At 44.1% G+C, this 12,791-nt stretch overlaps 3 protein-coding genes across 12 annotated transcripts in view; 2 read left to right on the top strand and 1 right to left on the bottom strand.

Annotated features, from left to right (window-relative positions):
- The window catches only part of ACBD5 (acyl-CoA binding domain containing 5), a 93,928-nt gene extending 93,069 nt beyond the window's left edge, over nt 1–859 (top strand). For all 6 annotated transcript variants that reach the window (XM_059183868.1, XM_059183863.1, XM_059183862.1 and 3 more), the window contains one exon: nt 766–859. In XM_059183868.1, the coding sequence (XP_059039851.1) occupies nt 766–859 (94 nt within the window). The remainder of the gene's footprint in view (nt 1–765) is intronic.
- Nucleotides 1–869, bottom strand: part of MASTL (microtubule associated serine/threonine kinase like) — a 35,165-nt gene extending 34,296 nt beyond the window's left edge. For 2 of the 4 annotated variants that reach the window (XM_059183857.1, XM_059183858.1), the window contains exon 1: nt 590–867. In XM_059183857.1, coding sequence (XP_059039840.1) covers nt 590–775 — 186 coding nt within the window. In that variant the 5' untranslated portion in view covers nt 776–867. Of the gene's footprint in view, nt 1–589 lie in introns of all 4 variants that reach the window. The other 2 variants (XM_059183856.1, XM_059183855.1) reach the window with 2 other exon arrangements.
- A 910-nt stretch (nt 870–1,779) lies between these two features.
- Nucleotides 1,780–12,791, top strand: part of LOC131838135 (ATP-dependent zinc metalloprotease YME1L1) — a 53,570-nt gene continuing 42,558 nt past the window's right edge. Inside the window, exon 1 of one of the 2 annotated variants that reach the window (XM_059183860.1) lies at nt 1,780–1,992. In XM_059183860.1, coding sequence (XP_059039843.1) covers nt 1,960–1,992 — 33 coding nt within the window. In that variant the 5' untranslated portion in view covers nt 1,780–1,959. The remainder of the gene's footprint in view (nt 1,993–12,791) is intronic. The other variant, XM_059183859.1, reaches the window with a different exon arrangement.

Below are 12,791 nucleotides of genomic sequence, written 5' to 3'. Positions count from 1 at the left end.
ACTGAAAGCTCTTGAGTGCTTTCCTAATGATATATGCTGCTGCAAGGATAAAGGAGTGAGATGTTCTAACATGTTTCAGTCTTTATTTTATTTTTTTTTTTTAAGATTTTATTTATTTATCGGGGGGCGGGGAGAGCGAGCACAGGCAGACAGAATGGCAGGCAGAGGCAGAGGGAGAAGCAGGCTCCCTGCTGAGCAAAGAGCCAGATGTGGGACTCGATCCCAGGGCGATGGGATCATGACCTGAGCCGAAGGCAGCCGCTTAACCATCTGAGCCACCCAGGCGTCCCACATGTTTCAGTCTTTAAATAATTGTTTCAAATTTAATGTTTCGAACTTAATCCCGGTAAAGATCAAGATGGTAAACATGATTCAGAAATCCTGGCTTCTCCTCAGCATTGGCGGAGTGAAAGGAAGGGCGGGGCAGAGGCGAGACACCCAGCCTGCCGGCGCTCAAGTCACCCCAAGTAAGAAGTCATGTCACAGCGCTCTATAGGCTCCTGCGGCCCTGGGGCCTGCCCAACCCGGAGGCAGGAAAGAGGGCCGAAGGTCCGGACTCTTTCCCTTTCTTTTCTCCCCGACTTCTTACCTTCACTGCGTACAACTTGCCGCCTTTCTGCCCGAGATACACTTTCCCAAAGGCGCCACGGCTGATGGGCTTCACTATGGTGAATTCCTCAATGGAGGGAGGTCTTGGCACTGGGATCCTATTCACGCACTCTCCTGTAACCGCATCTTCTTCACACTCCTTCTCGCTTCCCGCAGTGGGCTCCATCGTAAGCCAGCCCGGATAGAAGCCTGCAGCATCAGCCAAGGCCCCTTTGCGAGCCACAACTCCCGCCAACTGAGTTCAAAGTAAGACCCCGCCCACGCACTCCGCCGTCAGTGACGCCACCGCGTTGCGGCGCTCGCCGCGCCGAGCCCAGCGCAGCCCCGCCCCCAGCGCAGCCCCGCCCCCAGCGCAGCCCCGCCCCCGTCGTCTCTGGTTTGTAGGCGCGGGCGGGGACCTTGGGAAATTCTCCAACCATCCACAGACTCTTCGAGGGCGGGGACCGCGGCCCAATCACTTCTTTTGTAATAATGGGGGAAGCACAGTTTTTGGTCTACAAGAGAAAGGGGCTACTCGGACTGGAATCTCGATCGCAGACCTGAGGTTTCTCCTGACTCTCCAGTCGAGGTTGACGGGACCCTGCCCTCGTCTCACTTTTGCTTTCTTTGTTTGGTTTTTACTCCTTCGCGACCTCGCACCCTGGCGGGAAATGTCAGCCAGTTTGGTCTGGCTAGTGCAAATCCGAGAATGTGGAGAAACTGGATGAGCAGGAAGCCGGTGGCTGGCCCTGTCATCCGACATAGAAACACGATGTAACTTGCCGGACTGAAGCGGATTAGAACGAACAGGAAGAATTTTCGATTTATTGTGGGGAAGATAAAGAGCACCAAATCGTAGCAAAAGAGGGAGGTGATAGTTACCCAAACTATCGTACCGTCCGGCCTCGTCGGAAAAGGAGACTAGACTGGAAAGTTTGATAAATTCGGTGTAAAAAGAAAGACTTAAGAGGGTCGATGCCGTCGCCCCTTAAGAAAGAAGTACGGCCAGAGAGCTTGGGGATCCCGCACTTGTATCATTCAACGTGGACATCAGCTAGTTTCGGGGCCAGGGGACCTCAGCTGCGGCAGTAGATACGTCAGTCCGGGAAAAGGGAAGCGGCAGACGTACGCCCCCGAGCATTGCCCACCTGCCCCGGAAGTACTGGTGCGTTGGAACCTTACCTTCCGGGGCAGATTGTCTGTCGTTGCAGCAGCTGTGAGAAGGGGAAGCCATTTTCTGTTTCTAGGAAGAGTAAGGGGTAAGGGGAGAGGGGAAAAGAAAAGGAAAGAAGGGCTCAGCACCTCCCCGCCGAGCCGTGGACAGAGGGGCACTTTCGGCAGGCTGGCGAGGTAGCTGAGAGCCCGGAGGAGATGTTTTCCCTGTCGAGTACGGTGCAGCCCCAGGTGAGTCTGGCATCGGTCCCTTTTTTCCTCCCTTCTTGCCCGCGGCTGTTTGCCGTTTGCGTTCTGTAGAAGCTGTTTCTCGTTTGGGATCCTAGGAGGGAAGCCATCTACCCAAAGCGAGTCCTAGGATTGAGAAGGGATCCGCGGCTACGCTGAGAGTAGAAGGCGGACGCTGTAGTAGAGATCGGTATGATGGAGACCTTGGTTGATAGCGTGATAGCGTGGAATTTTTCCTAGAGAATCCATTAGGCATTGTTCAGCGCCGGACATTCTGGGGTGGGGGGTGCGGAGTGAGGATGGAAACGCCTTTGCCTTAGATGTAAAGGGAGCAAGTAATGTTTTCTATCTTATCACCTCTCCGGAGATTTACTGTAACAACCCCGATACCCAATTCTTTCTTTCCTTTTTAAATGGAATTTAACTCAAACACGTTGTAATAATTTGAGTACCACGAATGCTTGCTTGCTTGCTTTTTTTTTTTTTCCTTTGGGCCAGAAAAGACCAATAAACACATTTTTAAGTTATTGACTGCTTGCGTTACTATTTTTGTTTAGCCCCTGTCCCGTTTTTTTCATAAAGCAAAAGATAGGGCAGAAAAAAAGATTCCCAGGGTTCTTAATTATCTTCTTTCAGGAGTAATCACTTGTGACAATGTTTTGTCCTTGGTTCATTTAATCATCTTTTTTGGATGGTAACATTTTGATAGGATTTTTTGTTTGTTTGTTTGTTTGTTTTGTTTTTTGGGGGGGAGTTCTCAGTTTTGCAAATAAACAGGTTTTGGACATATTTAGATTTTAAAATAATTTTAATACTTTCAAGTTTCAGGAACGTATAATTACGTTTCTTTGTGTAATCCCACTCTCTTGGTTTTTTGTTTGTTTTTTGGCTAGTACTGGCTGGATAATTGAAAATGAAGTGATTAGCTATTTATTGAGTATCAGTAATGTGCCTGTCAGGTGGAGAAGACAAATGTGGAATCCTGATGGACATATGAAGAAAAATGGAATGGGAGTTAGCCAGGTAAAGAGTGAATGGAAGAAAACAGTTATCCCAGGTATCTGCAGGTCCTGAGATAAGGAAGAGCTTAGCTGATTGGGGGAACAAAAATAAGGCCAGCGTGGCTAGAATGTAGTGATTAAATGGTGTGATGACAGAAATGAGGTGGGGGAGAAGCAGTGAGGCAAATCATAGAGGAAGTTATAATAAGGTAACTTACCTTTTTTTTTTTTTTTTTTTAAGATTTTATATATTTATTTGAGAAAGAGTGAGAGAAAGGGGGAGGGACAGAGGAAGAAGGAGAAGCAGTCACCCCCACCAAGCAGGGAGTTGAGTAGGGAGCCCTGCCATTGGAGGCAGGGCTTGATCCAATCCAGGGCTCTATCCCAAGACTCTGGGATCATGACCTGAGCTGAAGGCAGATGCTTAACTGTCTGCTTATCCAACTGAGCCACCCAAGCACCCCTAATAAGACGGGACTTTGGATTTCATTTTAAGTTTATTGGGAACCATTGGATGTTTTTAAGCACAGAATGCTATGATCAGATTTACATTTTCAGTAGATCACTCTGGCTTCTGTGGAGAATTAGAAGGGCAAGAGCGGAGGTGTTTTCAGTTAAGGATGTTATTGCAGTAATCCTGGAGGGGGGTAATGGACCACTAAAGTGGGGACAGTGGTTATGGAAAGAAGGGGATGAGTTAGGTTTTGTTTTTTGTTTTTTTGGGTTTTTTTAGAATTTTTATTTATTTGACAGAGCACAAGCAGGTGGAGTAGCAAATAGGAGAGAGAGAAGCAGGCTCCCTGCTGAGCAAGGAGCCAGATGTGGGACTCCATCCCAGGACCCTGGGTTCATGACCTGAGCTAAAGGCAGTCGCTTAACCAACTTGCCCCACGAGTTAGGGATTTTTTGTTTTGTTTTGTTTTGTACAAGGAGTAGAATTTAATGAGAGATTGGATATGACGGATGATGGAAAGAGATGTTTCTGGTTTGATCAGCCAGATGCATGGAAATGTTATTTACCAATATGACAGTGTCCGTGTAACCAAATTCAAGGGGTTTGCCACTTGAGATGCATCAAGTTGAACACAACTCAAGGAACTGTTGAAAACAAAGGACTTGATTACTTCTTACAAGTAAGGGGACAGACGGCGCTCTGTGGGATTAGTATAGGGAAGCTTTTATTCAGTGTGTTAGGGGGTGGGGCAGGGAGCACTTCAAGTCAGTTGCTCAGGCCCAGCATGTCAGCATGCTATTGCACACATTGTATGTTCAAAAAAATGGTGAGAAGCTTAGCCTCTAGGGGATCTTGGCATTATCATGTGCTAAAGGTAACTTCAGGACAGCTCAGAGGGGCTTCAGGGAGACCCACCTAGCAAGGGGCTCACATAAGGGGCTGTCAAGGAGACACACCTGGCAAGGGGCTCCCAGGTGAAATATGTCTCCTTGGCTGGAATTGTTGGTTCTATAAAACAAAACATATTCCTTCCCTGCCTTTGTCCCTTTCCTTCCTCTCTTCTAATAGCTTTCTACCCTCTTACTTGAGTAACTTCCTATTGCATCCTAGCTTACATCTAGAGGAATCCTACCAGTTATTTGAAAAAGAAGTCTGACTTGGCCTGTTGGAAACAATATTAAACCCTTTAAAACTGAAGTTCAAGAAGTTTGTATCAAGAAGACTCAATTTTAGGAGATTTATCATCAGCTGGATGGAGAGTTAGGGGTACATGATGTTGGTAGAGATGGTGAAGGTATTTTGTGTACTGTAGGCAAGCTTAACTGGGCTCACAGAACCCTTACACATTTTACGCTGTGAAAGATGGTAAGCATTTGTAATTCCTGGCTGCTTAATCGGTGGAATATGCCTGAATTTAAACTGTGAAGTAAGGAAAGGTACAAAAAGTTAACTTTTTCATTGAGAAGAGATCAAACCATCTTTTAGTAATTTTTTTTTTTAAGATTTTATTTATTTACTTGACAGAGATCACAAGTAGGCAGAGAGGAAGGGAAGAAGGCTCCCTGCTGAACAGAGAGCCTGATTCAGGGCTTGATCCCAGGACCCTGGGATCATGACCTGAGCTGAAGGCAGAGGCTTTAACCCACTGAGCCACCCAGGCGCCTCCATCTTTTAGTAATTTAAATCCATTTTTGAATGAGAAGCGCTATAACTAATTGAAATAAAGCTTTTCAAAGAAATAGGCAGAAAATACGTATCTTAAAATAATTTTGTTCCTGTAGTTTTAAAAGAGCTTATTTCTTTCTCATCCTAAAAATAATACATGCTCACTGCCAAAAATGCTGAAAAGAATACAGATAAGAAAATAAAAATCCGGAGCACCTGGATGGCTCAGTTGGTTGAGAGGACTTCAGCTCAGGTCATGATCCCAGGGTCCTGGGATCAAGCCCCACATTGGGCTCCTTGCTCAGTGGGGAGCCTGCTTCTTCCTCTGCCTGCTACTCTGCCTGCTTGTGCGCTCTCTCTCTCTCTCTCTCTGTCAAATAAATAAATAAATAATTTTTTAAAAAACTCCATAATTTCATGGTGCAGACATTGTATTTTAGAATATATTCCTTCATACTTCTTACCTCGATACAAATATGTGTACGCATGCTTTTTTAAAAAAAGATGTAGTTTTACATTTAACAATTTTTTAAAAGATTTTATTTATTTATTTGACAGAGAGAGATCACAAATAGGCAGAGGGCAGGTAGAGAAAGAGGGGGAAGCAGGCTCCCTGCTGAGCAGAGAGCCTGATGTGGGGCTGGATCCTAGGACCCTGAGATTGCGACCTGAACTGAAGGCAGAGGCCTAACTCACTGAGCCACCCAGGCGCCCTTACATTTAACAATTTTTTTAAATTTTACAACATATTGTCAATTTATTTCTGTTTCAGTAAAAGTCTAATTGGAATCTGGAGTCAGCGTATCTTGGTTAGAATCTTTGTTCATACACTTGACTTGTTGAGTGTGACTTTGAACGTGTCCCTAAGCCTGTCTAAATTCTTGCTGTCTTTATCAATTAAATGAGAAGTAAAAATATTGTTTATGCCTGTTTTAAGGATTAAATGAGATGTTATAAATGAAGCGCATAGTACAAAACCTGGCAGACAAGCATGCCCTGAAGATACTGTGGGTTTGGTTCAAGACTACCACATTAAATAAAGCAAGTATTAACAATAACAAAAGTCAAATGAATTTTTGGATTTCCCAGTGCATCTAAAAGTTATGTTTGCACTATACTATGATCTATTAAAAACAATGAAACAATGTTATACTTTAATTAAAAAATACCTCATTGTTGAAAAATGCTAACCATCACCTATGCTTTTTATTTTTTTTTAAAGATTTATTTATTTGACAGAGACACAGAGAGAGAGAGGGAACACAAGCAGCGGGAGTGGAAGAGGGAGAAGCAGGCTTCCCGTCAAACAGGGAGCCCAATGCGGGGTTCCATCCTAGGACCCAGCAGATGCTTAATAACTGAGCTACCCAGGCACCCCTGTCCCTGTGTTTTTTAAATTTTTTTATTTTTTGTTTGTTTGTTTTTAAAGATTTTGTTTATTTGTCAGAGAGAGGGGGAGAGAGAGCACAGGCCGGGGTGGAGGCAGGCTTCTTGCTGAGCAGAGAGCCAGATGTGGGATCATGACCTGAGCCAAAGGCAGACACTTAACTGAATGAGCCACCCAGGTGTCCTGTGCCCTTTTTTTTTTTTTTCCCCCTAAAGATGTATTTTAGAGATAGAGTGTACACACACACACACATACACACACGCACACACGGGAGCAGAGGGAGACCGAAAGGGAATCTCAAGCAGACTCCCTGCTGGGTGCGGAACCCCATCCTGGGCTCCCATCTCTTGATCCTGAGATCCTGACCCGAGCAGAAATCAAGAGTTGGACACTTAACCTACTGAGCCATCCAGGCTCGCCTATCATCTGTGCGTTCATAATCTTTTTGCGGATGGAGGGTCTTGCCTCACAATTGTTGGCTGATGACTGATCATGGTAGTGACTGCCGAAGGTGAGTGGTGGCTGTGGCAATTTCTTAAAATAAGACAACACTGAAGTTTGCAATATCGATGGACTCTTCTTTTCATGAATGATCTCTCTGTCGGATGTGGTGCTATTTGATAGCATTTGACCCACAGTAGAACTTCTTTCATTATTGAACTGAATCATCTCAAACCCTGCGCTTCCTTATCAACTCAGTTTATGTAATACTCCAAATTTTTTGTCATTTCAATAGCCTTCACAGCATCTTCACCAAGAGTACATATCATCTCCAGAAACCACTTTTTTGGGGCACATGGGTGGCTCAGTTGGTTAAGCATCTGCCTTCGGTTCAGGTCATGATCCCAGGGTCCTGGGATCGAGCCCCAAATTGGGCTTCCTGCTCAGCGGGGAGCCTGCTTCTCCCTGTCCTGCTTCTGCTCCCAGCTTGTGGCTTGTGTGCCCTCTCTCAATCGCATGCTCGCTCACACACACTCTCTCTCAGATAAATAAAATCTTAGAAAGAACCCACTCTCTTGGCTCATCTATAAGAAGCAACTCATCCGTGTTAGTGGGATCATGGAATTGCAGTGCTTTCCTCACATCTTCAGGGTCTGCTTCTAGTTCTCGCTATTTCCACCACATTTACAGTTACTTTCTCCAGTGAAGTCTTGACCCCCTCAAAGTCAGCCCGTGAGGTTTGGAATCCGTTTCTTCCAAACCCCTGTTAATGTTGATATTTTTACCTCTTCCTGTGAAAATGTTCTTAATGCCATCTGAAATGGTGAATCCTTTTCCGGAAGGTGTTGAGTTTACTTTGCCCAGATCCATCAGAAGAATCACACTCTGTAGCAGCTGTAGTCTTTATAAAATGTATTTTTTTTTTAAAAAGATTTTATTTATTTATTTGACAGACAGAGATCACAAGTAGGCAGAGAGGCAGGCAGAGAGAGAGGGGGAAGCAAGCTCCCCGTCGAGCAGAGAGCCCGATGTGGGGCTCGATCCCAGAACCCCAGGATCATGACCCAAGCTGAAGGCAGAGGCTTAACCCACTGAGCCACCCAGGCACCCCAAAATGTATTTCTTTAATAAGACTTGAGAGTATAAATTGCTTCTGACCCATGGGTTGTAGAATGAATGTTGTGTTAGCAGACGGGAAAGCAACATTAATCTGGTTGTACACATCTAGAGCTCTTGGGTAATCAAGGACATTGGCAATTGGCAATGTCCTTGATTACTCAGTACTGTACAGTGAGCAGTAATATTTTGAAAGAATCATTTTTTTATGAGCAGCAGGTCTGGTAACAGGGGGCCTAGAGTATTGACTAAATCATATTCTAAATAAATGTGCTATCAACCAGGCTTTGTTCTTCCATTTATAGAGCAGAGGCAGCGTAGATTTAATACTATTCCTTTTTTTTTTTTTTAAAGAGAGAAAGTGACTTTCTCTCTTAAAAAGAGAGAGAGTACACACACAGGCAGAGAGGCAGGCAGAGGCAGTGAGAGAAGCAGGCTGTCTGCCAAGCAAGGAGCCCCATGTGGGACTCGATACCAGGACCCTGGGATCAAGACCTGAGCCAAAGGCAGTGGCTTAACCAACTGAGCCACCCATGCATCCCAATTTAATACTATTCTTAAGGGCCTAGGATTTTCGGAATGGTAAATAAGCACTGGTTTCAGCTTAAAATCAGCTATCATAGTCCCTAACGAGAGAGCCAGCCTGTCTTTTGAAGCTTTGAAGCCAGGCATTGACTTCTCTCTAGTTATGAAAGTTCTAGATGACATCTTAGAAGGCTGTTTCTTGTACACTGAAAATCTGTTTTGCATAGTTATTCATTAGTTATCTGTGCCATCTAGATCTTCTGAATAATTTGCTGTAGCTTCTGTATTTGCTGTTTTACCTTGTGCTTTTACGTTATGGAGACGGCTTCTTTTTTTTTTTTTTTTTTTAAAGATTTTATTTATTTACTTGAGAGAGAGCATGAACGAGGAGAAGGTCAGAGAGAGAAGCAGACTCCCCATGGAGCTGGGAGCCTGATGCGGGACTCGATCCTGGGACTCCAGGATCATGACCTGAGCCGAAGGCAGTCGTCCAACCAACTGAGCCACCCAGGCGTCCCTATGGAGACGGCTTCTTAAACCTCATGAACCAACCTCTGCTAGCTTCAGAATGTTCTTCTGCAGCTTCTTCACCTTTCTTAGCCTTCATAGATTTAATACAGTTAGGCGGTTGCTCTCAGTTAAGCTTTGGCTTAGGGGAATGTTGAGGTTGGTTTGATCTTCTAGCCAGACTACGAAAACTTTCAGCAAGAAGGCCTCATTTTGCTTTTTTATCATTTGTGTGTTCACTATAATGGTACTTTTAATTTACTTCAAGAACTTTTCTTTTGCATGTACAACTTGGCAAAGTACAAGAGGCTTAGCTTTCAGGCTACCTTGGCTTTCGACATGCTTTCCTTACCAGGCTTAATCATAAATAAATCTTGATTGGAAGGGAGAGATGTGTGACTCTTCCTTTCCTTTGAACACTTAGATGCCATTGCAGGGTTATTAATTGCCCTGATTTTGATGTTGTGTCTCCGCAAATGGGGAAGCCCAAGGAGAGGGAGAGAGATGGGAAGGACCCATGGGTGGAGCAGTCAGAAGGCCCACGACAGTTACTGATTAAACTCAGTGTCTTATATAGGTGTGATTCATGGCATCCCAAAACAATTACAGTATTAACATCAAAAATCACTAATCATAGGTAACCATAACAAATACAATAATAAAAAAGTTTGAAATACTGTGAGAATTACCAAAATGTGACAGAGACGTGAAGTGAGCAAATGCTATTGGAAAAATGGTGCCAAAGACTTGTTGGATGCAGTGTTACCGCAAATCTCCAATTTATAGAAAATGCAGTATTTGTGAAGTACAATAAAATGAGATATGCCTGGATGGTAAGAACCCATTTAATTTATTCATTTACTCAAGAAATATTTGTTTGGCGGGGTGCCTGGGTGGCTCAGTGGGTTAAGCCTCTGCCTTCAGCTCAGGTCATGATCTCAGGGTCCTGGGATCGAGCCTCTGCTCAGCAGGGAGCCTGCTTCCCCTCTCTCTCTGCCTGCCTCTCTGCCTACTTGGGATCTCTCTCTCTGTGTCAAATAAGTAAATCTTAAAAAAAAAAAAAAAAAATATATATATATATATATATATATATATATATTTGGCATCTACCATGCGTTATTGTTGCACTGGGATACAGTATGAATAAAACAAAAATAAAATCTAAAGTATGTAGTCATGTAAGTATTGTATAAAAACATTTTGTTACTGAAAACTGGGTTTGTCTCTTGGTGACTATCAAGCCAAAAGATACAGCCAAGTCAAAGAATAGGAAAAGGTCTTGGCAGCAAATAAAGGAGAACACTAGGCTTTCCCAGAGAAATGTTTCCCTGAATAACAAAATTGGGAAAGTTTTATGCTAAGGGTTTGTACATATTCATGACGAGGCTTGTGGGATGGGGAATACATCATGGAATTGAGGCAAAAGTTGTCTTAAAGTGCCTGAGCCCAGGTCAGTGGGGGGGTGGGGGTGGGGGGGTGGGGGGGTACAGCAAGGGATAGAATCATCAGTTTTCTGCCTCTAGTTGGTGAGGGCTAAAGGGATTTAGATCCTGAAAAGATAACTGGAGATCTTACCACAGATTTATTGCCCCTGACATGATTAGGCTTCTGGCCTGAGAGTGGCTGTTTTACATCCCCCCCACCTAGTCCATTTTATGGGGCATTAGACAACATTCCCCAGTTTTTCTCAGTTGTGACATGTAGATGGTGTTACGTTGTTTTTGCGGTCACCCATGCTGAGCAAGGTTATTCAATCTTCAAAACACTCGAAACTCAAAGGTTCTGCATTTCACATCAGTTCGTAAGTCCAAGTGTATCTTCCCATTTATTGGAGTTGGCATAGATTCCCTTCTAGGGAGAAAGGTAGAGACGAAGCCATTATCTTTAAAAAACAGGTTTGTTCGCAATTTCGTTTATGCCATAAAAATCAGATGAGAGCACGCTGTTAAGCTGTTTTATATTCTCTCACAAGATGGCTGGGTGCCTTATGTCAAGAAAGCTATGTCTGTCTTTTTCCAGGGACACCTAACTTTGTTAACAGTTTTACATTAAATAAGTACAGAAATAAAATAAACTAGAGGAAAAAAATCCCTTGCCACATCAAACTTAGATTTTAGTGGAAGACTGTGGTATATAATAAAAGGTAAATATTTGGTCTTTGTTCCCATTTCTTGTCATGAAGCTCCTAAAGCCCTTGGAATTTCCCGTGTGGTAGGAGTGTGGTATTTCTGAGGCACCCCTTTGGATCACACCTGGATTTAGTGCTTATGAGGTGATTTAGGATAGGGTCTTTGGACAGCCTGAAAGACCTAGTGATTAGAAGGTGGGAACTCTCAGCCCTAACTCCCCAGGCTTTTTGGAGGGGAGGGCTGGCCTAGGGATTGATCTCTTTAGAAACCCTTAAGCAATGAGATTCAGTGCAAAGACTCACCATTCAGAAGGGTGATACACTCCACATCTTGGACCCTTCTGGCTGTACCTATTCATCTGGCCCCCTTCCTTCCTTCCTTCCTTCCTCTCTTCCCTCCTTCCTTTCTTCCAAAAGATTTTTAATTACTTAATTGAGAGAGCGTGAAAGCAAGAGTGATCACAGAGGAAGAGGGAGAAGTAGACTCTGTTAAGTGGAGAGCCTTATGCAGGACTCCATCCCAGGACCCTGAGATCATGACCCAAGCTGAAGGTGGATGCTTAACCGACTGAAACACCCAAGCACTTCCCTTCTTTCCTCCTTCCCTCTTCCCTTCCCTTCCCTTTCCCTCTTTCCTTTCTTTTCCTTCCTTACTCCCTCCCATTGTCTCCCTACCTCCTCCCCTCCTCTTCCCTTCCCTTCCTTCTTTTCTCCCTCCCTCCCTTCCTTCCTACTTACCTACCTACCTTCCTTCCTTCCTTTCTTCCTTAATAGACCGGTAAATGTAAATTATATTCCTTAGTTCTGTAAGCTGTTCTAGCAAATTATCAGACCTGGGGAGGAGATTGAGGAAACCCAGATTTATAGCTGGTAGATCAGAAGTATGAATGGCTTAGAACTTGTGACTGGTATCTGAAATGAAAACAGACTTGGGGGGCGGGGCTGAGCCTTTAACTTGTGGGTTCTACACTAACACTGGGCAGTTAGTTTGAGAATTGGATTGTTGGACAACCAGCTGGTGTCAGAATTGGTTGAGAGAGAAACAAGAGAAACAATGTATAGATAAATAAGTAGATTATGTATAAAGTATGTTAGAGACCAGAACTGTCAAGAAGAGAGCATGGAGGGCGCCTGGGTGGCTCAGTGGGTTAAGCCGCTGCCTTCGGCTCAGGTCGAGATCTCCGGGTCCTGGGATGGAGTCCCGCATTGGGCTCTCTGCTCAGCAGGGAGCCTGCTTCCTCCTCTCTCTCTCTGCCTGCCTCTCTGCCTACTTGTGATCTCTCTCTGTCAAATAAATAAATAAAATCTTTAAAAAAAAAAAAAGAAGAAGAAGAAGAGAGCATGGAGTAGTGAAAAGGGTAAGGAATATTTTTTTAGGGGAGGGTTGTTAAAATTTTGAATAGGTTAGCTAGGGAAAAGAGAAGATGACATTTGAGTTAAGAACTAAAGTCAGAGAGCAAACTAGACAAAAGGGAATAAAACAAAGTCCTTGAGGTGAGAGCTTGCTAGGTGTTGTTCCAAGAACAGGAAGGAGGCCAGTATGACTAAAATAGAGAGAATGAAGTAGAACATGGTGGT

The sequence above is a fragment of the Mustela lutreola genome, chromosome 8, assembly GCF_030435805.1.
Source record: "Mustela lutreola isolate mMusLut2 chromosome 8, mMusLut2.pri, whole genome shotgun sequence".
Lineage (NCBI taxonomy): Eukaryota > Metazoa > Chordata > Mammalia > Carnivora > Mustelidae > Mustela > Mustela lutreola.
This window is presented reverse-complemented; position numbering and strand designations above follow the sequence as displayed.